The sequence below is a fragment of the Lutra lutra genome, chromosome Y (genome assembly GCF_902655055.1).
Source record: "Lutra lutra chromosome Y, mLutLut1.2, whole genome shotgun sequence".
Classification (NCBI taxonomy): domain Eukaryota; kingdom Metazoa; phylum Chordata; class Mammalia; order Carnivora; family Mustelidae; genus Lutra; species Lutra lutra.
In genome coordinates, this window is record NC_062297.1 from 1,257,056 (window position 1) to 1,285,028 (window position 27,973).

The 27,973-nt window shown below is 40.0% G+C and overlaps 2 protein-coding genes across 12 annotated transcripts in view; one reads left to right on the top strand and one right to left on the bottom strand.

The window, feature by feature from the left end:
- Positions 1 to 7,720, bottom strand: part of LOC125092596 (oral-facial-digital syndrome 1 protein-like) — a 70,423-nt gene extending 62,703 nt beyond the window's left edge. For 4 of the 11 annotated variants that reach the window (XM_047716974.1, XM_047716971.1, XM_047716964.1 and 1 more), the window contains exons 1-3: positions 7,347 to 7,485; positions 6,986 to 7,084; positions 3,639 to 3,839 (exon numbers count right to left, since the gene is read on the bottom strand). In XM_047716974.1, the coding sequence (XP_047572930.1) occupies positions 3,639 to 3,839; positions 6,986 to 7,078 (294 nt within the window). In that variant the 5' untranslated portion in view covers positions 7,079 to 7,084; positions 7,347 to 7,485. The other 7 variants (XM_047716969.1, XM_047716968.1, XM_047716967.1 and 4 more) reach the window with 7 other exon arrangements.
- Positions 7,721 to 7,743: 23 nt separating this feature from the next.
- LOC125092598 (amelogenin, X isoform-like) lies at positions 7,744 to 22,012 on the top strand. The gene is made up of 8 exons (XM_047716976.1): positions 7,744 to 7,859; positions 8,375 to 8,514; positions 14,313 to 14,450; positions 16,416 to 17,204; positions 17,952 to 17,999; positions 19,367 to 19,408; positions 19,685 to 20,110; positions 21,853 to 22,012. Exons 4-8 carry the CDS (start codon positions 17,172 to 17,174, stop codon positions 21,856 to 21,858), a joined length of 555 nt encoding a protein of 184 aa, XP_047572932.1. The 5' UTR covers positions 7,744 to 7,859; positions 8,375 to 8,514; positions 14,313 to 14,450; positions 16,416 to 17,171; the 3' UTR covers positions 21,859 to 22,012.
- The last annotated feature ends 5,961 nt before the right edge of the window (positions 22,013 to 27,973 follow it).

The following is a 27,973-nucleotide window of genomic DNA, read 5'->3' on the forward strand; positions in this document are numbered from 1 at the left end:
TTTAGACTCCCAAAATTGAACCAGGAAGAAACTGACAACCTGAATAGACCGATAGCTAGTAACGAGATTGAAGCAGTGATAAAAAACATCCCAAAAAACAAGTGCCCAGGACCTGATGGATTCCCTGGGGAATTCTACCAAACATTCAAAGAAGAAATAACACCTATTCTCCTGAAGCTGTTTCAAAAAAGTGAAGCAGAAGAAAACTTCAGAATCTTTCTATGAAGCCAGCATTACCGTGATCCCCAAACCTGGCAAAAACCCTACCAGAAAGGAGAATTTCAGACCAATATCACTGATGAATATGGACGCTAAGATTCTCAACAAGATCCTAGCAAACAGGATCCAACAGCACATTAAAAAGAATATCCACCATGACCGGGTGGGATTCATCCCTGGGCTACAAGGATGGTTCAACATTCGCAAATCAATCAGTGTGATAGAACAAATCAATATGAGAAGAGAGAAGAACCACATGGTCCTCTCAATTGATGCAGAAAAAGCATTGGACAAAATCCAGCATCCGTTCCTGATTAAAACGCTTCAAAATACAGGGATAGAGGGAACATTCCTCAACTTCATAAAATCTATGAAAGACACATAGCAAATACCATCCTCAATGGGAAAAAGCTTGCAGCCTTCCCGCTGAGATCAGGAATACGACAAGGATGCCCACTCTCACCACTCTTGTTCAACATAGTATTAGAAGTCCTAGCAACAGCAATCAGACAACAAAGAGAAGTAAAAGGTATCCAAATTGGCAACGAAGAAGTCAAACTCTATCTCTTCGCAGATGACATAATTCTTTATATGAAAAATCCAAAAGACTCCACTCTCAAACTAGTAGAACTCATACAGCAATTCAGTAACGTGGCAGGATACAAAGTCAATGTACAGAAATCAGTGGCTTTCTTATACACTAACAATGAAAATACAGAAAGGGAAATTAGAGAATTGATTCCATCTACTATAGCACCAAGAACAATAAGATATTTGGGAATAAACCTAACCAAAGAGGTAAAGGAACTGTACTCGAGGAACTACAGAACACTCATGTAAGAAACTGAAGAAGACACAAAAAGATGGAAGACCATCCCATGCTCTTGAAAGGGAAGAATAAACATTGTTAAAATGTCTATACTGCCTAGAGCAATCTATACTTCTAATGCCATTCCAATCAAAATTCCACCGGTATTTTTCAAAGAGCTGGAGCAAATAATCTAGAATATTGTTGGAACCAGAAGAGACCCGGAATCGCTAAGGAAATGTTGAAAAACAAAAATAAAACTGGGATATCAAGTTACCTGATTTCAAGCTTTACTACAAAGCCGTGATCAACAAGACAGCATGGTACCGGCATAAAAACAGACACACAGACCAGTGGAACAGAGTAGAGAGCCCAGATATGGACCCTCAACTCTACGGTCAAATAATCTTCAACAAAGCAGGAAATAATATACAGTGGGAAAAAGACAGTCTCTTCAATAAATGGTGCTGGGAAAACTGGACAGCTATATGCAAAGGAATGGAACTTGACCATTATCTTACACTGTACACAAAGATAAACTCAAAATGGATAAAAGACCTCAACGTGAGACAGGAATCCATCAGAATCCTAGAGGAGAACATAAGCAGTAACCTCTTTGATATCAGCCACAGCAACTTCTTTCAAGATATGTCTCCAAAGGCAAAGGAAACAAAAGCGAAGATGAACTTTTGGGACTTCATCAAGATCAAAAGCTTCTGCACAGCAAAGGAAACAGTCAAGAAAACAAAGAGGCAACCCACGGAATGGGAGAAGATATTTGCAAATGACAGTACAGACAAAAGGTTGATATCCAGGATTTATAAAGAACTCCTCAAACTCAACACACACAAAACAGATAATCATATCAAAAAATGGGCAGAAGATATGAACAGACACTTCTCCAATGAAGACATACAAATGGCTATCAGATACATGGAAGAAATGTTCATCATCACTAGCCATCAGGGAGATTCAAATGAAAACCACATTGAGATACCACCTTACCCCAGTTAGAATGGCCAAAATGAGCAAGACAGGAAACAACATGTGTTGGAGGGGATGTGGAGAAAGGGGAACCCTCTTACACTGTTGGTGGGAATGCAAGTTGGTGCAACCACTTTGGAAAACAGTGTGGAGATTCCTCAAGAAATTAAAAATAGAGCTTCCCTATGACCCTGCCATTGCACTACTGGGTATTACCCCAAAGATACAGATGTAGTGAAAAGAAGGGCCATCTGTACCCCAATGTTTATAGCAGCAATGGCCATGGTCGCCAAACTGTGGAAAGAACCAAGATGCCCTTCAACGGACGAATGGATCAGGAAGATGTGGTCCATAAACACTATGGAGTATGATGCCTCCATCAGAAAGGATGAATACCCAACTTTTGTAGCAACATGGACGGGACTGGAAGAGATTATGCTGAGTGAAATAAGTCAAGCAGAGAGAGTCAATTATCATATGGTTTCACTTATTTGTGGAGCATAACAAATAACATGGAAGACAAGGGGAGCTGGAGAGAAGGGAGTTGGGGGAAATTGGAAGGGGAGGTGAACCATGAGAGACTATGGACTCTGAAAAACAATCTGAGGGTTTGAAGCAGCAGGGGGTGGGTGGCTGGGGGATCCAGGTGGTGGGTATTATAGAGGGCACGGATTGCATGGAGCACTGGGTGTGGTGCAGAAACAATGAATAATGTTAGGCTGGAAAAATAAAAAAATAAATAAATTAATTAATTAATAATAAAAAAATAATAAAAATAATCATTGTGCCTAGACTTCTCAATCATTACTGTTAAACATTAAGCAACTAGAAAATTGGTAAAAATAGGTGTTTTAGTATTTGAGAATTCCATAGATTTTTTATTTTTATATCTTTAAAGATTTTATTTGACAGACAGAGATCACAAGTCAGCAGAGAGGTAGGCAGAGAGAGGGGGAAGCAGGCTCCCTGCTGAATAAACAGACTAATGTGGGGTCAATCCCAGGACCCTGAGATCAGACCCTGAGCCGAAGGCAGAAGCTTAACCCACTGAACCACCCAGGTGCATCAAGAATTCCAGAGATTTTTAACAACTATTGTATCCCTCATTTCCCTTATGTAATTCTAAGGAACAGAAATATCTGAAGAGACTTTGACATAGTAAGAACAACACGTTTTAGAGATGTAGATTTATGGTCCTGCATTGATATTTACAAATCATGTGACGTTGAACAAAGTACCTCACCTCTCCATAGGCTGGCTCCTCATCTGTAATACAGGTAACACCCACCCTGTGACTAGTACAGTAACAATCTTACAACAGATTCAACATCACTGACAACTGTGAGTCTTAGTAGACAACACCAAATGGGAGGTCAATTCTAACACCAAAACAGTCATTCTTCACATCACAATTATACCAAAGACTAATTGAGATTCCAAGGAATTGGAAACAATCAACTTTAGTACTTCCACTTTGTTATGTGATCAAATATATGATGTGAATTCAAAGATGACTGAGAAATGGACCTCGCTCACTAGTGAATATGCCCCCAGGGTGCGGCCCTTCCCGTTATCTCAGAAAAAACCTGTTAATAGAAAATTCAAAAACAGAAAAGGAAAACTTTACCTTTTCTTTGGCCAAACCACTTTCCGGAAAGAAAACAGAGTGTGAATACTCGTAGCCACATCTTTGTAAGTGATCTGCTACTAGACAGTTAGAAGCATCCACTAAGAGGGCACTCCCTTCCACTGAAATGGACCGGGGCTGCAGTTCTCCACTCAACACAGGGTGCATCAATTCATGAATTAGCTGGTTGCGGAGCTGTGTCTAGCTCAAAAAAAAAAAAAACAAACAAACAAACAAACAAACAAAAAAAACAAAACCAAAAAAAAAAACCACATGAAGGGAAATAAATTCAGCAATATTATTTCACTGGAGATACACAGATCTGTACATGAATTAGCATCTTTATTTCCAGAATGGTTCTGAACCCATGACCAAAAGCTAGGAACTAACTAACTTCACTTCCCCAGAAGCCCATTTCAGCAGCTTTTCACCAGGGTATCAAGTGCAGGAGACAATTCTGCACCTTTTCACCTCTCTGTGGACTACTAAAGGATATGAAAATACTGGGCATATTGATCAAAACAAAACTGGGTTCCCAAAAGGGAAATCACATATGCAAGAAAGAAATTGGTAAACCCAAAAACATATTAAGATATACTTTTGCATACAGTATTTACATCTCAAGACACTGAAGTATAATAATTTTCTTACATTTTATAAGTGAGAAAATTATAGTGTAAAGCAGGTCATTTTTTCAAGGTTGTAACACTACCATTATTCCATCTGGGTTTTAACAAAATTCCCCAAATTACTCAGACTACTGGGTATTTGTTCTAGTCTATTTTGCATATCATCTGAAAACATACATTTGGGCTGAGCTTAAGAATACACTGCCTAGATTCATGGGGTTCAGCAGTAAATGATATCTAATGACTTCATGTTAATAGAATACAAGCAAGAAACAAATGCAGTTCTTATTATACTTTTTGCTATTCTTTAGCTCAAGAGGAGAACAGTACATAATTACCAGTATAGAATAGGCCTTAGTATAGGTGTAAAGTCTCCTAGTTGGGGTGCCTGGGTGGCTCAGTGGGTTAAGCCTCTGCCTTCGGCTCAGGTCATGATCTCAGGGTCCTGGGATAGAGCCCCACATCGGGCTCTCTGCTCAATGGGAAGCCTGCTTCTTCCTCTTCCTCTCTCTCTTTCTCTGGCTGCCTCTCTGCCTACTTGTGGTCTCTGTGTGTCAAATAAATAAAAATCTTTAAAGTCTCCTAGTTAAAAAAAAAAAAAGACATTTACACTTAACAGAATATGCATGCTCTGCCTCATCTAGTACAATTCAGTAACTGAAATAAAATGAGAGAAATCATAGCATTCTCCACCAGTAAAATTCAGAGGTGATTTAATTAAATTTGTAACAACTAAAGAATATATTTAGATTCAGCTTAATAAAATGATTTAGGGTGTCTTGCAAACAAACACTGAAATAGGGTAAGATTTAGAAGAGTGAAAGAAGCAGAAAGGAAAGTAAGGGTAGGGAGGAAAAAAAGCAAAGGGCCTTACAGGTCAATCTCCAGCCTAACAAACACAAAAAGCAAGCCATCCAGCACTTGCTGGAAGGAATCCCACAACTAGCTGGGGACTCTCCAGCAGCCAATGTAAAGAGGGAAATCCATTCAGAATTAATGTTCCTAAAATAGAAGTAAGTACAATAACTAGGGGGCTGGAAGAGAAGAAACTTGTGTGGCCTTGTCTTGCTACTGGTAAAGCTGGGATAACAGAACTGAACAGCCAGCGACACAAAAGAAATATTATTTCTCTAGAAGATACACATTAGTAAAGTGAACCAAGGTAACATAATCCTGATACTAAACCCAAACAGGGACAGCTTAAAAAGGATAAAAGATACATCAGTATCATTTCTGACTACAAATAAAACACTCTCAAATCTAATTCAGAAGCACAGTAAAAGAAAATATGCCATGGCCAGGAATCCAAGGATCATTCCACATTAGAAACCGTATTAATACATTATTCACTACAATTAATTCCAAGTGGGTTACAGAGGTTTTTTTGGGTATAATGTAAATCTTCAACAGAGAACTGCTACATAAATCACCCATACATTCAAAGACAAGCCTGGTGCCACTGAAAATGAGGATTTCAAGGAACTCTGAAGGACACAGGAAAATGTTCACCATATAATATCAGATTAAAAAGGAGAGGTGTCTGGCTAGCTCACTCAATGGAGCATGGGACTCTTGGTCTCCAGGTTGTGGGTTCAAGCTCTGCATTGGGGAATGGAAACTACTTTAAAAAAAAGAGAGGGAGGGCACCTGCGTGGCTCAGTGGGTTAAAGCCTCTGCCTTCTGCTCAGATCACGATCCCAGGGTCCTGAGATCCAGCCCCGAGTGGGGCTCCCTACTCAGCAGGGAGCCTGCTTCCTCCTCTCTCTCTGCCTGCCTCTCTGCCTACTCTCTGTCAAATAAAATCTTCAAACAAAACAAAACAAAACAAAACAAAACTTATGCCAATTAGTAGCTGTATTAGCGATGAGGTTTCTCTGTTTTTCTATATTTTTCAGATTAATCTCAAGATTTAAGTTACCAAAACAATGGGAGAGAGAAAACTTTTTTTTAAAAGCTCACTTTTTCTTCAGCACTTTCTTTTAAAGAGAAGGAGAGGAGCAGAGGGAGCGGGAAAGACAGAATCTTAAGTAGGCCCCATCCCCAGCACAGAGCTGGTTATGGGCTGGGCCCACAACCCTGATCATGACCAGAGCTGAAACTAAGAGCTGGAGGCTCAACTGACTGAGCCACCCAGGTGGCCCCTTAATTTAACATTTCAAATACAAAATATACTTTTGGAATGTATAAAGTAATAAAAACATTTGAGCTAATCCTATTCTTTGCTGTTCATAAATGTACTAGTATCTGCTGCCCAAATATTTATACATTTCAATATATTTTAAGCAAGAGCATTCCCCAAATTATTCTCCCGTAAATCGTTCAACTCCTGTTTTCCATATGGTGTCTATTTCCTTCATTCAAAAGCGAGTACGATTACAAAACCACTTATTAATTCAGGACTTGCAAACCAGATTTATAAACCAAGTCCAACTTTACTAGAATGTGTTCAGTTTACAAAGCTACCCACTACCACCTTAATATAAGTCCAATAAACCCATGATTTGAATATGCTCTTTTAAGACCACTCAAACTCGAAACCATTTTTAAGACTTCCGTGTTCCGTTACAAAGAGTTACAGAGGAACATAAAAATGTAACTTAGCAATACAAACTATGGCTTACTTTTTTAAAAGCCAAGACTTGAATGTGTTTAAATCTGGACTGCGTGTTACAGGTTAACTTGTAAAAGTTATGTAAAAGATATGGCTAAAACGGATACCTTGAGCGTGTCCAGTATACCCCGATCCTTAAACGTCTGGTAAAGCTTTTTTCGCAGTTCATCTTGAGTCAACACGTCAGATTCGGAGCGCATAGTGAACTGGAAGAAAAAAAAATGGTTACGGGTTACCCGGCGGGCTGATGGACCATGAGTTTTTTTTTTGGACCATGAGTTTTTGAAAACAGACCAGTGGCCTCCCGGGAAGCCCTAAGAAGCTGAGCAGGGGAAAAGAAGCTACAGAGAAAACAAACAACAGGTTACGTTTCCACCGGTCCCTGGGGAGCAGCCAGTGTATCTACCCGAGCCGTTAGCTGCCAGCTTCCCCTGTCCCCGAATCCCGCCCCGCCCCCGCCCGTCCTGCCTTGGCCCGAGTTAACACCCGGCCCGAGCTGCAGGCTCAGGAGGAGTCCCGGCGTTCAGGGCTCGGTCTCTGCCTGGGGCCAGTCGGGAAGAACAGGGGAGCTGAACACTTTGTCTCTCGCTCTAAACTAGGAACTCCAACCAACCGACTCGCACTTCCGTTCTCACTGGTTCCGACGGGTAGGCGGGGTCGTGGTCCACACGCGACTTTCCCACGCGGCTGGAGGGCGAGGACCGGTAGTGAGGCAACAAGAGAAAACCGGGTACCAACCGGAATTCCCTGGGCTCCGCGTTGAACCCGCGATGCCAGCCAAACGGAACCGCCCTTGTCGGGAGTACTACGGCGCACGCGCTGGGTTACACGGCCCTCTGGCCGTAAGCTCCTCCCACCTGTTGCGAGATTGCAACCGCGGACTCTCGCGAGGTTTGCTCGGGGAGTTCTGACAGAGGCTGCCAAGCGCGGGTCTACTGAGGGAAGTGAGTGGCTGTTTCCGTTGGCGGCATCTCCCCGCAGGTAGGAGATGGGGTGAGTAGGGGGCGGGAGGTCCAGGGGACGTTCCGGGTCGTGCGTGACGCGGGTTTTGGCCCGGTATCTCCAGCCCGCCCGGGGACAACCGGATCGGACCTGGGCAGTCCCCGTTCGGTCACATCTCAGGCGACTGGGCCGACGCACCTCGCGTTTTAGCCCGCAAGTGTCGATCAGCTCGGGGCCTTTTCTTCATTTTGCCTTTCACTGGGACATTCAGCTAATGCAGGGTTTTTTAAACGGCCGTACTGTTGTCATTTGGAGCTGGAAAATTTGTGGGCCCTGCCCGGTGAGGGGCGGGGATTAGTCCTCTCACAGGCAGCCTGATAGCTTGTAACAAAGTGCTTGGTAACATTGTCTCGAGTAAGTTTCCAGGTAACCTCAAAGGAGCAGCCCTAAGCTTGTCCTCTGGGCAGTTTGGGATAAATCTGTCACCCAGAGTTTAAAGACTTGGTACACACGTAGGTTCTGCCCTTCGATCTCAGCCATCTTTCCTGCTACAGATCTTCCTTGTCCCAGTCGTTATCAGCACCAGGTCCTGGCCGTCACTACTGGCTAATTAGAAGTGGCTCACCAGCGATAACGCATTTGCCATCCCTCATCATATCCCTTTTCCTTTGGACCGCATTCATTATATTTGAAGGTAAGATCCTGCTGTATCTCACTCCCAACCCCCAGAAAGGCCTTCCCATTTAAACATTCTCTGGTCCTTCCGTAGCTCCTTTCCAGAGCATTCCTTACAACACACAGTTCAGAGTTATTGATCCTTTTAAAATGAGATTGCCAGAGGTGCGTATGTTCCCTGGAGGTGTAATTAGTTAAAAGGACATGAACTTAGTACAGCCTCAAATTGGCATTAGCTTTTTGGGTTACTGTATCAGACTACTGCCCCTTACTGAGCTTGCATTAAATGTAAACTTTTGGGTTCTTGTAGATGAACTGCTCTTAAACTAGGTTTCTCTCCTATTGTACAGTTTGGGTTTTTGTTTTTCCTGGTTTTTAACTTTTTCGTGTGTGTGTGTGTGTTCTCTTAAACTCTATCTTGTTCATTTCACTTAAATTCTCTTAACCTGGAGGAACTGTTGAACCTGTAGTGTTGCCTTCCAGTTTATTAGCTGCCCAAGCGTGTTATCCTTCAATGTGATAAATTGTCCCTCACTTAAGCATTCAGAATGTTGATCTGAACTAGGTTAATGTCACACGATGGTTCCCTGTCAACTGACTTGTACAACTTTTAAGTCCCTTTGGGCACTGACATTCAAGTCTGGTAGAAGTGGTCCCTCACTCAACAGATAAAACGAGTGCTGCTGCACCCCCGTCCCCTTGTAGCTCTGACAGTACCACGGACTTCTCGGAGCCACAAATCTCCAGTTTGTTCTCAGGTAGATACCACGTTACTTCATACACTGATTTGCCTTCTCTTGGATTTCTCTTCTAAAACAGAAAGTCTGAGTTTGTCAGGGCTTGTCCTCATATAACAAGTACTTTGATTAACCACTTGATTTTTGTCTGGGGATTCATGTTAATGTAAATTAAAAGCTCCTAACCTGTTCTGACCAGATGCAGGTATTTCATATGTGTTTCTCTTGGTGTTTTAATCTATTCTGAAAGTACTCAGTTACAGAAGATAAGTTTCTGAAAACAGTAACACTTACGTATCTGAGGTGGTTTGACAGTTTTGTTCCTGAGATTTCCCATGTCCCTGATGAGTATACAGCCACTTTTGTTAGTTAAAGATGTAAGATTTGCTAAGACTTGAAGATCTGTATTTATTGAGGTCTTTTTTCTTTTTTTTAAATATACTTGTCTTGAGGTTCCTAGCCCACCTAACTTTTTGTCACACTTGCTATTAGAAAATCATGCTCTTTGAGGGAGCTCCTGGGTGGCTCAGTGGGTTAAGCCTCTGCCATCGGCTCAGGTCATGATCCCTGGGATCGAGCCCCTCATCAGGCTCTCTGAGAGCCTGCCAACCCCCCCCCCCCCCCAAAACCGCCTGCCTCTCCAGCTACTTGTGATATCTCTCTCTCTCTCTTTCTCTCTCTCTCTGTCAAATAATTTTTTAAAAAAGGAAAATCACGCTCTTTGAGAAAACTGAAGTTCAGCAGATCTGCATCCTATGTACCAGATGACCTTTCTCCCCCTCTTCCTGATTGTTGTCTAAGAAGGCTTTTGTTTTTCTTAACTTATTTCACACATTTCCATTCATTTTGCGCTTCACAGCCGCTCTCATGCCCGCCTCACAGGTACGTGATTATTTTTTTGCGTTCATTACTAGTTAGTGCCCTGTTTCTTATATCATGTACACGCCCTCTTCCAGTTCAAGGTAGTCTAGAGCTCCTGGATCACCACATTGATTTTAGTTGTCAATCCCTCTCAAACAGCTCAAATTACCTGGCCATCACGGACAGCTACTGTTTTCATCCCAGGTGAGAGTCCTTGAGTCAACAACTCTCATAAGTGGTTATGGGAGGTTCTTCACAAGTGTGGAAACTTCAACTTCTCACAAAGGTGCTGTTAATCATTTGATCACAGACCTCCCCAGTCAGGCCTCTGAGACCCTGAAGGCCTCAGCACTAGAACCTTCAGAAGGTTCTTTTCAGTGTTGAGGCCAGGTAATCCCAGCATGCCTCTCATTCCCGTGTTCCGGCTTCACCTGACACTGCCCCAGCTACTGCCCCCCACTTCTCGCAGTACCATTCCCCAAGTGTGTCGCGCTTATTCTGTACTGGGCTCTGTGGTAAGCATTAGGGAGGCATGCTGGGCAAGAAAACCACTTAGATTACCCTCAGGTTTCCCCAGGTAGTTTCCCCCGACTCATCACTGTCCCCAGCTTCCTTCCCCTCCCTCTGAGCGTCTACAGTGCTTTGAAACTCTTGTCCTAGGGTAAGTGAACTCCTTTTTTTCCTCAGTCTCCCTACAGAATGCACCTACGTTCTGTGAGCACTTCAAATATGTCCTTTTCCCCTCATTCCTGCAGCTTTCTTGGCTCTGACGTGTTTGCTGTCTACTGCTCTAACAAAGTTGAGTGGCTTAAACAACACAAATATATTACCTTACTTGTGTGTGGCACAGACGTCTGCCGCAGGTCTCACTGGGCTGTGTTCCCTTCTGGAGGTTGTTGGGAAGAATTGGTTTCTTTGTGTTTCCAGAGGCCGCTTGCCTTCCGGCCCTTTCTTCCCTCTTCAACACTGGCAACATTGCATCTTCGTGACACCCCTTACCCCCTCTGCCATTGCCCTTCCTTCTGACCTTTTGGGCCTCTCTCTTCCACTTTTTTTTTTTTAATTTTAATTTTTTTTAAAGATTTTATTTATTTACTTGACAAACAGAGATCACAAGTAGACGAAGAGGCAGGCAGAGAGAGAGAGAGAGAGAGGAGGAAACAGACTCCCAGCCGAGCAGAGAGCCCAATGCGGGGCTCAATCCCAGAACCCTGGGATCATAACCTGAGCCAAAGGCAGAGGCTTTATCCCAGTGAGCCACCCAGGCACCCTCTCTTTCACTTTTAAAGATCTTTGTAATTATATTGGGCCCACCTGGCTAGTCCGGGCTCCTCTCCCTGTCAAGTAAGGTCAGCTGGTGAACCACCTCAGTTCTCTCTGCAGCTTTAATTCCCCTCGGCCTGGAAATGAACATTCACAGGTTTTCGAGGTCAGGATGTCGTCAGGGCAGGGCATGCAGTTCTGGAACCAGCACATGCTCAGAATGGACGTGTTCATTTCATCCCTCTTTTTTATCCTTATTTCTTTTCCTGGTGAATAGACTCATCTTGATGCTCTGCTTGATCACCTCAGTCAGGCATTTGGAAACATCCTTGATTCTTCCCTCTTCCTCAGTTCCCCAGTTTAATCCATTGCCAAGTTCTCTGTAGCCATCTCCTCCCCACCTGGAGACTTCGTCTTCTTAAGAGAGGCATGAAGAGGTGTGAAGAAGAGGCCCCTACTCTAGGTGATGGGGAAATGGAGCAGACACACACTGTTCGAGCTCACACAGACAGCAGAAGCTGCTTCACCTGTACTAATTCACACTTTGTAAATGGAGGAAAGGGTTGCTTCTTTTGTATCACAGACTGGAGTACTAAGTAACACTTGCTTCCTGGATGGAGGGAAAGTAGACTTGGCAGAACTTAAAACATTTCAAATCATTGTTACAGAGCCAATACAGAGGCCACCGTCCAATACAGTAGCGACTGACCGCATGTGGCTTTTTAACCAAGCAGTGAAGAACTCAGTTCTGTAGACACAATAGCTACCGGTGGCTACCACACTGGACAGTGCAGATACAGAACGTTTCCCTCCCCATGGAAAATTCAGTGTATCCGACAGCACAGGATTCTAGTGTGTCTCATCTTTGCCTACCACCTTGGCATAATAAACCTCAAATACTAAGTGATGTAGACATTCCCTTCCAAGACAATGTGGTTGTAGTCTCCCAAGATTTCCATTTTTTCCACTTCACCTTCCAGTTCTGCCTGTATAGTCGAATAGTCACATTACTCGTTCAGCTGCTATGAAATCAAATTATTGGCAGTTCAAGTTCTGTCCAGCTGTAGAGTCTATGACCTGATCTTTATGTGGTGTTTCCTCGGTTCCCTTTCTGTTTATCGTCACCGTGTACTGACACTACACAGGCGTAGGAATCAGGGTTTTCTTCCTTAGATGTGTATTTTCTGCTGCTGCTTAAATGTTTGTGTGGCAGAAAGGAAGCCCTTCCCTTGGCAAACTCCAGCTGCAAACTCCTATTCCAATTCGGACATCATTGTCGACTTTGTTCAGATTGAAAGTTCTCATCCCTTTGCCCCTCACGGTTTCTTTCAATCTCGAGAACTGTTGCTAATTCTGCTAGTTTTGCAGAGCTTTCACTTCATTCCTGCCTGTCTTATTATCCAGTTTTACTCTTGGGGCCTTTCCCCCAGTTTTCCCCTAAGACACTTCCTGTAAAGGATCAGATAGTCTTCGTTGCAGCCGCTCAATCCATCATTTTGTCGTCGGGCAAAGGCCGCCTTCAGCAACAATAAAAGGATGGACAAGGCCAGATTTGGTCTGCAGGATGCAATGTCCCAACACCTGGCCCGAGTTACATTCTATATTCCCTTTACCTCAAAAGAACATCTTATTTGCCTCTTTTTCCAGTCATGGGCCTTCCAGTTCCAGAGTTCAAAGTGCCAGTTGTGCCTTGATTTCCTTAACAACAGAGATTGTATTCATTAGGAATACATTTCAGATTTTCTCATGTTCAGTGTGATTCAGCAGAAGCCCCAATGAGGCTTGATGAGCCATGGGCTCTGACATACCTCACTGTACCTGCCCTGAGACGGTGTACTCTCAGCCAGGTAGCTGCCCCATGTGGAGGCCTTAAGGGTCAGCACATCTCCGCATGCATATGCTCCTCTTTGTCGTTCTAGAGAGCCAGATATTGTGCCTAATGTTTCACATGCATTACATTGTATAATCCTCAAAGTTACTGTAAGGGATCCTGATGGTTGCCTCTGTCTCACCGGGGAGAAAATTGGCATTGGGACTTTAAGGACGGTGCCTGTGGTCATGTTTCCAGTAAGTGGCATAGGTAGACCCGAACCTAGCTTTGTCTGATTCCAAAGACCCTGTGCTAGAAGTACATAAATATGTACATAAATCCTTCCACCCATCTGTCTGTTCATCCAGATTTTAATTGTGCTAAAAGCCACAGAATCCCTGGTTCCCCCCCGCAACCAACCCTACCCCCAACACTTTCTCTTCATTTCCTTAGCAAACCTATAAACACCAGTTCTGAGATTTCTTAACACCTGAAATGTCTTTCTTTTGGGATTATGGTTTCTTTCATCTTTTCTGGAATACACAATTGTGCCTTCCTTCCTTTCTTTTTTTTTTTTTTCTCTTTTAGTTATCCCTGTATTCAATATGCGGCTTGATCTCACAACCCCGACATTGACAGTCACACACACACCAACAATCCGAGCCAGCCAGGTGTCCCATGTCTTCCCTTCTTACAAATGCTGTTTGAGGAGGCATATCATAAGCTCTTGCATTTGCAGAGACTTAGAATTATAGCATACATTGTTCAGGTAGAAAGAAGACAAAATCCGCACCTTTTATCAACTTCTCCCAGTGTTAGTGCTAGTAATGCTAACTGGTACTGTCTAGGTTTGTTCCAGCTTGCTCTGTTCTTTTGGGGTCATGAGAATGTTGTTTTTATGATTTTGTGTTAGAAGTCTTCCAGTTTCCCTGTGAAAATAAGGTACTGGATTCCATAGGACGTATCACAGACCTAATTTGTATAGTCCCAAAGCCATTTGTCTATGGCAATAAACTGGAAAACGTGACAAGCTTAGTGCTCTCCTCTTCTACTATGTCAGGTTTAAATAAAAAAGTGAATTTTAGACTTCTTGTTAACAATTTTTCAGTATGGAGTACTGAAAACATGTTATTTTCATTTAACTAGGAGCTATATATTGAAGACAATGTCTGGAAGCTTCTACTTTGTAATTGTGGGCCACCATGATAATCTGGTTTTTAAAATGGAATTTTTGCCAACTGGGAAAGCAGAATCCAAAGTGCATATGGAACCTTAAAAAATTCTGTAAGAATTGTTATGTTGTTGTAATGATAATGGTGTGGCGCGATTTGACAGCTGGGACAGACCCGGACAGATGAGGTAACTGGAATCCACCACAATTAAATGAGGCTGCCCTGCAGTCCCACAGGTTGAAAGAAGCCAACCAGGGAACAATTTCCGAGTGGCTGACTCATCCTTTGATTCACCACACACTTGGCACATACTAAGTAGCAGGATGCTCTGGGTCTCTTCTCTGATATGTAGTTCACTATGTCACCCGTTGTGAAAAGCTGCTCCCTGAGGACATAGGAACACAGTCCACCTGTTGTGGGACTGGAAGAACAGTTGTTACTGACTGGAAATGCCATGAGATCCCATTCTGTCCAGGTGAATTACGTTTCTCGTCAGGGTATACGAAGTAGGGCCATCTAAACCTGGGAGGGCTAAAAGAGACCCTTGCTTCCATGCCCTGCTGGCCCTGAGACTACAACAGTTTTCAGTGAAGTTTTCAGTTTTCAGTTTCAGTGAAGCTGCTAGGGGAAGATCCGTTCCAGGCTTCTCTCTTAGCTTCTGGTAGTTCCGTGGCTTGTGGCCACAGAACCCCAGTCTTCAAATGGCATTCTTGCTGTGTGCTGTCTCTACATGCCCCTTTTTCATAACTATGCCAGTATCATAATTAGGGCCATCCTACTCTAGCATGCTGACAACAGCTGCAGTGACCCTCTCTCCAAAGAAGGCCATGTTCTGAGGTACTGGGTGGAGTGGTGGGTGGTTAGGACTTCAACAGAATAATTCAGTTCAGGGAGACAAGATGGCAGGGAAGTAGGAGGAGGCACCATTTCAACCTGTACCCTAAAGTGAGCTGATTACCTACCAAAGAACTCTGATCACCCATGAAATCAGCCTGAGATCAGAATTATACACGTGGATCTCTATGGGGGCAGAAGACGCCAGTGGGTAGGTAAAGCGGAGTGAGAACGTCGGACTGATATCAGAAGATAAAGAAAAGGGGGAGGGAGCCACCAGAGGCGACCCATTGGAATGTAATACCCCAATACAAGAGTGCCCTGCATCTGGGGACCAGCATTAACTTGGAGTCTGGTTGAAAGCACTCAAAAAGAGCAGAAGAATTCACTTCAACCCATTAATGGAAGTCTTCATGAAAAGTTTATTTTGAAATAAAGAATTCCACAGAGGTAAGACTCCCAGGTTGTGAATTCCCTCTCCACATTATGGAGGATAGTCTCACCTCCAGTTAAACCCACGAAAAGGACACTCAGCTCTGATAGGACTATCTCCTGATGTTGAGACTGGTGACTACTCACAGCTGGGGCTGATCATGGCCTCCTGCCACTCCCAGGTCCCCTGTCATGTAAGCTCCATTCACCTGAAAGAGGCCAACGCTAAGCCTGTAAGAGTGCTACCTCCTCAGCTGTCTCCACTCACCAAATGTCACTGTGTCTCAAGGCCTTCCCTGCCCTTTTCCCCTGCTGACCCTGAGATCCATGCCAGTATCACTTCTGTGTAGCTCTCCTTTGCCAGCACCTTAGCTCTCCAGACTACCGCCACCTGTCTGCTAGCCAGAGCCACTTAACGTATTTTTTCATGTCTTCCTCTAAAAAGATATGAGGGTCTTTAAAGCAGAATCTCTATTTTTAACCTACTGTTTTTCACACACTTAAATAATTACCAAATTTCATAACTTCCTTCTTGCAAAATTAAAAAAATCTGTATTGTTTCTTGAACACCAACATTTCATTTGTTAATTGGTTGTTTCTATTTGTTGAGTCTTAGATAGCAAATTGAAAAGAATATGATGTGAAAACACTTAAGATCTTTTTTAAGTCCCATGACAGTAATAAATGAAGTAGCAGTAGAAGATGCCCCCTACCCCCAAGAAGACTATGTATAGAATTTCCAGAATGAAATGTTGGTGTTCTCGATGCTGTGTTGAAATGTTAATCTGGTACTACTCACGTTGTCATCTAGGACGATCATCGTCATCTGAACCAGTTCATAGCTCATGCTGCTCTTGACCTCGTAGACGAGAATATGTGGCTGTCCAACAACATGTACTTGAAAACTAGACAAGTTCAATGAGTGGTTTGTTTCAGCATTTGTTACTACAGGTTATATCCTTATCTTTTAAAAAAAAAAGATCTCTAACTAAGGGTTGGGTAACAGACTAGACCAACACGGGACACAGATGCCAGACTGTGAGTCTGTGGACTTCAAGTGTCAGGTTAAAAACTGCCATTTATGGGGCTACTGTTATTTGGGTGAGGGGGCGGGGGGGTAGGCATTTGTTTAATATTTTTGTTTAACAGATAATTTTGTTTAACAGTTACTTTTAGAACCAAGTCTCAAATAAATCTATGGTCAAGCTGAACGATTAGGTTGATTTTACTTCATTCTGTAGTGACTTTCTAACATAGAAAGATTGTGTTGTCTGATAAAAGTTACCTAACTTCAAATGCATTTTACATATTTGACTTTTCCAGCAAAATACAATGCGTGTGACTCATTTGAAAGATACCATATCACCTGACTACTTTTCATTTTTCATTTCTACTAATTCACAGTCAGATGGGAGCCAAAAAACCCTCTTAGAAAATATGAGCATTTAAAAATAATATAGCTTTAATTAGCTTGATGTCTCTGGGAGATGTTCTGCACGATCCTCTCTCATCTTTCTCTCTCCCTATCTAGGGACAACAAGCATTGCATACTGCAGGCATCAGTTACATGGCCTCCCTTTTGACGAGACAGACAGTCCTGGTACAGATAACTATTTAGGCTCTTTTTTATTCTGAACTTTAATTTTTTTCTGCCATAAAAACTTTGATAGAATAATTAAAAGAATCAATTTAAATTTCATGAATCAACTCTTTCACTTTCCAAGGGGTTGATAATGTTTCCACTTTAACACACCCATATTTTCATATTCATCAATAACTCACAGGTAGTTATTTCTTCTGTTGTTGTTAATGTGGTTTGCATGATATTTGTAGGGAACCTCTTTGATAACTAATCACTATCTACCTCTTATCTGTAAGGAAAGATTTGTGAGATAGTTCTCCTCTTCTTGCTATTTCATAATTGTGTAAGAGCAATAAATCTCTTTTTCCAAAATGGAGTGAGTTTCATTAAGATATAAAACGGTGGATGGGACAGAGTAGGATTAGTTGACCATATGGTTGTGGGCATTGTCTGATCACTGGAGGCTAAATATGCACTGGATTTTGTTTCCAGGTCTTGGGAAAGTCGTTTAGTTTTCCTGGACCTCTTTAAAAGGCTCCTACACAGCATACGTGTTCAAACAAAAGTAGACTTCAAATGTATTTTGCACTGTACAGATTCTTATAAAGTAGTTTCTCTTAATGTGGACAATTGCATATTGACTTAATTTCTTCTCATCTCTCCCTCTCTTTCTCTGATATCCCTCCTTTCTCCTCTGTCTTCCTCTCCCTTGCTATTTCTCTCCCTCTCCCTCTTGCTTCTTCTCCTCCTTTCCCTCCATAAAAGCTACCACCTCATCCTGGGCACCCTGGTTATATCAACTTCAGCTATGAGGTAATTTTTCTCTTTACTAATTTTGACCATAGTTTGAGTTAACAATGTTCCGGGGTCCGCAAAGAATACTGTGTTGATTCTTCAAGATATTTCTCAGTCCCACTTTTCCAGTTCATGTTACCACATTTCTCATTTGTTGGGTCGCCTCAAGCCTGCACTGCCCCAGCATACTTCTACTTGGCCTCTTTGACTCAGTTTCTCCTCTATGGCTATAAAGCTATCCGTCATGAACTACCACTCAGGGTGAGGCTGCATGGTAGTGGAGAAAGTGCTCTGGCTGGACAGCTTTGTTCTATTCCAGTCCTATAAAAGGTGGAGAAGTCAGGTATGATGTTATTTAAGGTCCTTTACAGTTAAAAACTATGATTCTAAGATGTTCACACTCTGTGTGTCTCCCTTGTTTCTCTTTACTGAATGTTCAATGACCAAGAAGTCTATGAGACATTCTCAGAGCAATGGAAAGCATGCTTTCTGGAAATCAGGTTGAAAGCTTTTCTCAACTACATTTTAGCCATAGGAACTTGGGCAAATTGTTTTTATCTCAGGAGCTTTGTTTGGTTTCATTACCTGAAGCAGGGAAATAACTATAATGTTTCATTACCTGAAGCAGGGAAATAATTATAATGCCCACACTTCAAGTAGTTTGAGGAGTGAAATAGTTAAGCTATATAAAAAGTGCTTTGTCAAATGTAACTTGAGCAAGTGTAGTAATTGTTTCTTGTACTGATATAAATGCTATACTACTACATGAGTGTATCCCTGGACCTGAGGTTACTCAAGTACAATTTTATTTTTGAAGAAATAAAACTAAGATCTTTCATAGGTTCAGAAGATAATTCATGAATCTGTTTACTTATACAAACTGATGCAAAGTGTTAACAATTTGAGGCAAGATTTTGTTATATCTCCAAAGGTTGACATATTTGACCAGAAGATCTGTGTTTTACATTGAGACACAATGTTTCACTTTCATTTTTTCATTGTGACATCAAGACAAAAGAGATATAACTAATGTCATATGACATTAATTTTTTTGTATTGTTTTGCTCTTGCAAAGAACAGGAGCTGTGGAATTAAACAGAATCACCTCAGTAAGATTATAAGCCTCTTTAACTCCACATGACCTTGTCTGTAAAAGTGACAGTAATGAGATTTGCCTCAGAGTATGTAGAAAAACATGAGAAATGTATGTGATGGATGTAATACACTGCCTCACCATAGGAAGTATCTGACAAATGTTTATCTTGTTCTTTCTTCTGTAGAACTCACATTTTCAGGCTCCCAGTTTTGGGAAGACTGCATTAGTGAGTCTGCATTTCATGCAACTAAATTCAAACAAACGTGTTCTAATGTCTCTTTCTCTTAAGGTCCTTACACCTCTGAAATGGTACCAGAACATAAGGCATCCGGTATGCAGACTTTTTGTTCTTTATTTCCTTAGAATTTTAAGCATGTATTTCATTTTTCTTTTAAGTGAAATAATATACCTTTGCCACATACAGACACTAATGTGAAATCTAGTTTCATATCATCTGAAGGTCATATCATGTGAACAGTTAGAAATTGTTATACAAGGAAAAACAAATAAATATCCATATTACCCTAATGACAAAGAAAACATGACTACTTTTCCAGCTGGAAGTCAATGGAGCCAATGGTAAACCTGACTCTTTGTTTCTCACCAGTACCCTTCCTATGGTTATGAACCCATGGGTGGATGGCTGCACCACCAAATCATTCCCGTGCTGTCTCAGCAGAATCTCCCGAGTCATGCCCTACAGCCTCATCACCACATCCCTATGATGCCAGCTCAGCAGCCCGTGGTCCCCCAGCAACCAATGATGCCTGTTCCTGGCCAACACTCCATGACTCCAACCCAACACCACCAGCCAAACCTCCCTCTGCCAGGCCAGCAGCCCTTCCAGCCCCAGCCTGTCCAGCCACAGGCTCACCAGCCCATTCAGCCCCAGCCACCCGTGCACCACATCCAGCCCCTGCCACCACAGCCACCTCTGCCTCCGATGTTCCCCATACAGCCCCTGCCCCCCATGCTTCCTGACTTGCCTCTGGAAGCCTGGCCAGCAACAGACAAGACCAAGCGGGAGGAAGTGGTGAGTAACCCTTGAAGCCACTGTGACACCTGGGAAATAGTATTTATCTACATGGCATATTTATGGTAGGTTCAATATCTATATAATTTTTGAATTTCGGCAACAATATAGACTACCAAAATGCTTTCATTTTATGGCCAACAGTATGAGGAATATCAGTCTTCCTTAGCTTTCAATCATTTCATTAAGAACAGCAGCTAGAATTACACTAAAGGATACTAAAAGTAATTTTGGGAGTGAAGAGAAGGCAAAACAGAAAATAAAACATAGTATGAAGGGAAGTTTCTTTAAATACCTAAGGGAGACCTATGTAAGGCAGTTTTCAGTGTAACTGAAGTCAGCTAAGTTGGACAGATTTTAGCATTTGATCCTAACATTAATCCTAGCAATGAATGCTAGAATTAATAGATGAATAGATTAATTTACTATAATAACTTTTCCAAGTTTTAGCTTAAAATAATCTTTCATTAGTGGAAATTTTACAAGTGATTTAGAAATACAACAGGGTGAGTGTCATCCATTCTCATTAAATCTCAGGGCTGTGTATGGAAGTTTATGTAATTCTACAATTTACAAATGCAGTTAGTGCTTTGCTACTTAGAAGCAGTGAAGGCTTAAGTAGCCTGGGTGAGTAGCCAGAACATGTAGGTTCTAATATTAGCTTAGCCCCAAAGAAGAAAATGTTGTTACAAAAATTCTTTTAGATTTATGGTCTTTATTTTTCATCTCTAAAATGGGCAAAGGTGATGGGTCGGATAACTTTAAAAGCTTTGTTCAAGCGTTTGTATTTATAGTACAAATAATAAAACAATTTTTATACTTTTTTACATTTTACAATTTTTACATTTACAATTTTTACATTCCATTTTTACATAATTAAAAATTATGTTATCTGCAGTATAGAATTTTATGAGTATATTTATGATGTGGAACTGAATTTTTGAGAATTGATTGTGTAACACGTAATGCAGTAGCTAGAGTCAATTATTTATTTATTTATTTGTTTTAAAGAAGTTTGGAAAGAGCAATTTTTAAAAGGTTTTATTTATCTATTTGAGAGAGTGAGAGACAGCACAAATAGGGGCAGGGGGACAGGGGCAGAGGGACAGAGAGAATGTCATGACCTGAGCTAAAGACAGCTGCTTAACTGACTGAACCACCCAGGTGCTCCTGGAGTCAATTATTTTAGTCTACACTTTATGTTCTCTAATGAAGAGATACAGATTCTAGATAATGTATATAGAATATATATATACATATATATATATCTATAAGCTATATAGAAAGTACATTTCTTTGCTTAATAATAAATAAGGCTGTGTGTTCATAACATATCAAAACTATTTACACAAAGGTGACTTTGGATACATAGTTTCAGCTATTTAAAACATAATTTCTCCATGTGTTTCTCCAAATTTAGTTTATAAAGGATAACTTCTTAGAGTTTTATTTTATATTTATTTATATTTAATTTATAGAAATAAAATAAAATAACTGAGAGTCTAGTGGGCAGGAAGTACTCAAAGAAAGATACCCGTTGTAATTTTAACATTATATAAGGGAGGGAGGGAGGGGCTACCTTTGTGGACAACTCATATCTAACAACAATGAAACAACAAAGTTTGGAGATTATAAAGTTCAACTCAATTTGTAGTACATTTTTCAAGTAAAACTGAGGCTTTATGTACTCTCTAAAAATATTTGTAAGATACTTTAAATGTTTCTTTTGCTCTTTTTTTCAGGATTAAAAGATCAGAAAATGAGAGGAGTAGCTATTTCAGTTCCTTTTAGGAATAATGCAAGTACACAATGATTTGTTCCTGCAGTAGGCTTACCAGTAAATTCTGTAAAAAAAAAAAACAAAAAACACTAGGATCCAATAAAATGTTTTTCAAAAGTCCATGTTGTTTGTGAATTAAATATAAAATTTCATATCACTTGAGAGAATTTAGAATTTACAAACTACAAACAGATGTTTTGGCAAGAAAATAACAGTATTGCTTTAGACAGAATTTAAAATATAGTATCTCAAATCTTTTTTTGTGTTAGTTTATACATGAGTTTGGTAAAGTAAAACACTGACTATATACAGTCACTGAAACTGAACTTTTGAAAAATGCTTATATTAAAAAATGAATTGGAAACTTGAATACTGATTTTATACTTCAAATCAGAATCTGGACTTTTGTTTCTATTGAGTCTACCAAAAACATTTTTAAATGAAATCATATGATATGCTTAACAATATACTAATTTAAAAATTATTAAATTTGTTCTCTAAAGAAAACTTTTTAAAAAAATTTTATTTATTTATTTTGAGAGATAGATCACAAGTAGGCAGAGAAGCAGGCAGAGAGAGAGAGAAGGAAGCAGACTCCCCACTGAGCACAGAGCCCAATGAGGGGCTCGATTCCAGGACGCTGAGAACATGACCTGAATCAAAGGCATAGGCTTAAACCTACTGAGCCACCCAGGCGCCCCTTCTAAAGAAAATTTTTATTAAATAGAGTTTCATTTGAAAAAAATGTACATTTTATTTTTTAAAAGATTTTATTTATTTATTTGACAGACAGAGATCACAAGTAGGCAGAGAGAGAGGAGGAAGCAGGCTCCCCACTGAGTAGAGAGCCCAATGTGGGTCTCGATCTCAGGACCCTGGGATCATAACCTGAGCCAAAGGCAAATGCTTTAACCCACTGAGCCACCCAGGCGCCCCCAAAACATGTACATTTTAAACCCAAATCATTTCCTTCGCTTAACAGTCTTTAATATGACAAATTCTACCTTATTATCTTCAAAATATTAAGAGCATACTTAATTTCTTTTCTTCCTATACACACATTTATAAATATTCTTTGCAGGGCATACAGTACTCACAGTAACTTTCTTCTAGTAATCTTATTCTAGTACCTTTATGATTAAAACTCCTAATCATTTTCTGTAATGAGTAAACATAAATCTACTGAAAGAGTATTGCTATTGAAATAAGTAGGCTGATTTTTAAAAAATTTAATTCATTAAAAATAATGATTAAAATTAGCTTGGAGATATTTTAATCAATTTAGTAAATATTTATTTATCACCCATTAGGGTAAGTACTATTCCATGCCCTGGTAAAAGCAGTAAGTTCCCATCCTAAAGAAATTTAGAACTTACCAAAGGGATGAAATGAGCTCACAAATACTGATAGGAGAAGGCCTAGTAGCATTAACACTGTAACAGAAATATAGTCCAAATACCCTGGCAAATATGGCAGACTTCCTTCATCATTTTTGCTATGCCAACAAACTTTCTCTTCCAGAGATGCAAAGCTTTTCTGGCCAGAATTTAGAATAATTATTTTGTTAATGACTTGCCGAAAGAAAATCCTGTTGATCACACACACACACACACACACACACACACACACACACGCTTGTCCCTCAGTTTTCTTATTTATAAAATGTATTATATATATATATGAGTCCTTTTATGTCGAACTAGAATCTTAATACATAGTAGTCAATAAACATTTGACTTTACAGTTCTTACATTTGGAAAGAAACATTATTTTAGTTCCCCATGGAACACTACACAGCTAAAACCAGACATAATGCAGAATTAGGGCAACACAGGAAAGCTTTCAATATAAAACTTTTCAAAGTCTAACATATGCAATTTATCAGTGCGCCATCTCTCACCACAGAGCAAGATGAACATCTTACTAATTGCTATCCTGTATGATTCCTGAGGAACATGATCACCCTGTGATACAGTTCTTTGAAACTCTCAATGATACAATACCACGTAAGCCTGAATGGACCAAGCTGTGAGATTTTTTTTTTTTTTTAAGATTTTATGTATTTATTTGACAGAGATCACAGGCAGGCAGAGAGGCAGGCAGAGAGAGGAAGGGAAGCAGGCTCCCTGCTGAGCAGAGAGCCCGATGCGGGGCTCGATCCCAGGACCCCGGGATCATGACCTGAGCCGAAGGCAGAGGCCTTAACCCACTGAGCCACCCAGGCGCCCCTGTGAGATTTTTTTTAGGACATGTTGAGCATGCTCCATATTAAACAACTTTTATTCTACATTGGCCTCTGCAGTAGGCATGCTTTTTGAAACAGATTTAGAAAAGTATCTGGAAATTGGCCAGTCTGCTAAATATCTGCTCAATGAACAATCAGCTTTAAAAGCCAAAGATTTATAATGTAAAATTAGCGATAACAACAATATTGCATATTTATCGAGTTCTTACTATGTTCCAGAAATTGTTCTAATTAAATAACATGCATTTACCCATTTAGTAATCACAACCTTACAGAAGTAGACCCATCTCTATCCTCATTTCATTTCATTTTTAAATTTTTTATTTAAATTCAATTTAGTTAACATATAGTGGATTAGAAATTTCAGGGGTAGAATTTAGTGATTTATCAGTTGCACGTTTAACACCCCCGGTGCTCATTCTATCAAGTACTCCCCTTAATGCCTGTTACCCAGTTACCCATACCCCCACCCGCCCCTCCAGCAATGCTCATTTTAGAAAGGAAGAATTGTGTAAACTTTCAACTTTAAGATAAGTAAGTACTCTTTAAAACACGTACTAATTTTTTTTTTTTCTGTGCATAGGATCCTAACTAAAAGAATATGCATCTATTTATATAATCTGGGGAAATATAAATTCAATTTGATCATAATCACAAAACTTCTCATTTGTCACTAGAGTTTGCTGTCCATTTGATTATCCAATAGTGTGTCAAGTAACTTATATTGAGTCAAACATAGAAACTCTTGATCCAATTACAGCTTTGCAGTTGTAAGGAAAAAATTCCTTTTCTGGTAAACTGCCACAGCACAAAACAAAAACTTTGCAAATATGGACACTAATTACAGCAAATCCTTAAGACTGCCTTGGCAATTTATGGGATCATCTATCTTACCAACATCTCAGATCAGCCAGGGGCAGGGACAGCTTTCGGAGAAATCTACATTGGGAAGTGATGTTATTTGAAAAACCAGGCTTCATCCTCCTCTATTTTTTTTACCCCCTCCAGGTAGTCCAATGAGCACAAACTTAGATATAGAAAGGCTACTACAAGTGAAATTCTGAAATATACTCTGAATGGCTGTAGGATATAGTCTGAGCATGACATTGAATCAAGACTGAGTACAGTCTCTTTCCCTGGCAATTAGTATCTAGATTAAAATACAGAAAACAAAAAAATATCAAACATATTTGATTACATCTTAATTGTAGCTTCCATAATGATTCACTATTGACATTATATATACAGCTGCATGCAATAACAAGTACAGGCTTGGTGTATTTCCAAGGTTTATGTTTTCTCAAGTTCAAGGAACTTAAACTCAACCTGGTTTTCATAAATGATTTTTCTTAATCTTAAAGTAGGTACCATAGAAAAATTTAGGGTCCATTTCTTTGTAAAAACAGTGTCATAAAATAAAATAATAAAATTATTAAACATTGCTGATATGTGCCATTCCTATCAACAGAATTCATTTAAAAATTTGACAAAAAGGTAGAAATTGCCTTTGCAGAAAAACAAGCCACAAAAGCAGTGTTTACTTACCATTCCCATTTTTTTAAAAAGATTTATTTATTTATTTGAGAGAGAGACTGCATGTGAGGGGGTCAGTGATGGTGGCAGAAGGTAAGAAGAAAATTCCCTGCTGAGCAGGGAGCCTAAAGCAGGGCTGGTTCCCAGAACCCTGGCATCATGACCTGACCTGAAATCAACAGGACATCATGCGAAGTGAAACAAGTCAAGCAGAGAAAGTCAATTGTCATACGGTTTCAGATACTTCTGAGCATTGACTAACATGTAAAATTGTTGAATCAAAGGGCTACACTATTACTATGTATGTTAATTATATGTATGCTAAGTACACTTCAATAAAAAATAAAATTTAGAAAATTAAATCAGTAAAAGAAAATGTTATTAATAAATGGTAATAATAAATAAGTAATGCTGTCTATTACAGTTTGCTTACTGGGAAAAAGATTACATAACAATGTTGGATTTTTCTAACCCAATAGGAACAGTAACAATTCATTATTTAATTTCAGTTATGGAAAAGTTAAGGAATAACAAGGAGGACATTAGGAGAAGGAAAAGTGTATTAGAAAGGAAAAGTGAATTGGCGGAAATTGGGGTGGGAGACGAACCATGATAGACTGTGTACTCTGAGAAATAAAATGATGGTTTTGGAGGGGAGGGAGGTGGGGGTTGGGTGAGCCTGGTGGTGGATAGTAAGGAGGCACGTATTGCATGGAGCACTGGGTGTGGTGCATGAACAATGAAATCTTGGAACACTGAAAAATATAAAATAAAATAAAATATTCTCTATGCTGTACTTTTTATCCCCATGACTCATTTATTCTATAAATGGACATTTGTCCCTCTTAATCCCCTTTTTCTAATCCTAAGCCCCCACTGTCCTCCTGGAAATTACCAATATGCTCTCTATATTTCAGATTCTGAATTTGTTAGTTTGTTCATTTATTTTTAGATTCCATATATAAGTGAAATCATATCGTGTTTGTCTTTTCCTGTCCATACTGTGGCTATTGTAAATAATGTTGCAACGCCCCCCCCCCCCCCCCCCACCAAAATAGGAGCGAATATCTCTTATTCACATTTTTGTTTTTCCTGGATGAATACCCGGTGGTGCAATTACTGGATGATAGGGTAGTTCCGTTTTTAATTTTTTTGAGGAAACTGGCTGCACCAATTTACATTCTCACCAACAACCCAGGAAGATTCCTTTCTCTTCACTTCCACACCAACACGTGTTCTTCCTTGGGTTGTTGATTTTAGCCATTCTGACAGATGTAAGGTGATATCCAATTCTGGATTTGATTTGCATTTTCCTGGATTAGTAAAGTTTGGCATCTTTTCATGAAGATGCATGAAAAGAGTTATCCAACTCTGTCTTCTGTGGAAAAATGTTTATTCGAGTCTTCTGCCCATTTTTAAATTGGACTGTTCTGATTTTTGTTATTTAGTTCTGGATATTTTCAATAAATTCTGGATATTCTCTGGTTATATAATTTACGAATGTTTTCTCTTATTTAGTAGGTTATCTTTTGTACTGTTGATGATGTCATTCTCTGTGCAAAAGCTTTTTATTTTGCTGCAGTCCCAAAAGTTGAATTTTCCTTTTGTTTCCTTTGCTGCAGGAGGCATGTGTTGGTAAGTGTTGCGTCCAAGAGATTACCGACTATATTTTCTAGAATTTTTATGGTTTCATGTCTCATGGTTAGGTCTTTTGAATTTATTTTTGTGTGGTTCAGTTTCATTCTTTTACATGTTGCTGTCCAGTTTTCCCAACACCATTTATTACAGAGATTTTATTTTTGCCACTACCTTTGTTGAAGATTAATTGACCATATAATTGTGGGTTTATCACCGTGTTCCCTATTCTCTATTAATCTATGTGTCCATTTTTGTTTCAGTACCATACCATTTTATTACTATTGCTTTGAAGTCTATCATGATCTAGAACTTTGATACCTCCTGTTTTGTTCTCTTTCAAGATCCCTTTGGAGATTTGAAGTCTTTTGTGTTCCTTATAAATTTTAGTACTAGTGTATTAAATGTATTAGTTTTAGTATTATTGTTCTGGTAAATTTGTTCAAATTTAGTATTATTAGTGTTGTTTTCAGAGGAAGGGTCTTTTACCTGTTTCATTTTGTTTTCCTTGGTACAATTGTAAATGAATTGTTTTGTTAGTTTCTCTTTCTCCTACTTCATTATTAGTATATAGAAATGCAACAGATTTCTGTGTATTAGTTTTATATTCTGCAACTTTACGGAATTTATTTATCAGCTCTCTAGTTTTTTTTGGGGGGGGTTGGTGAAA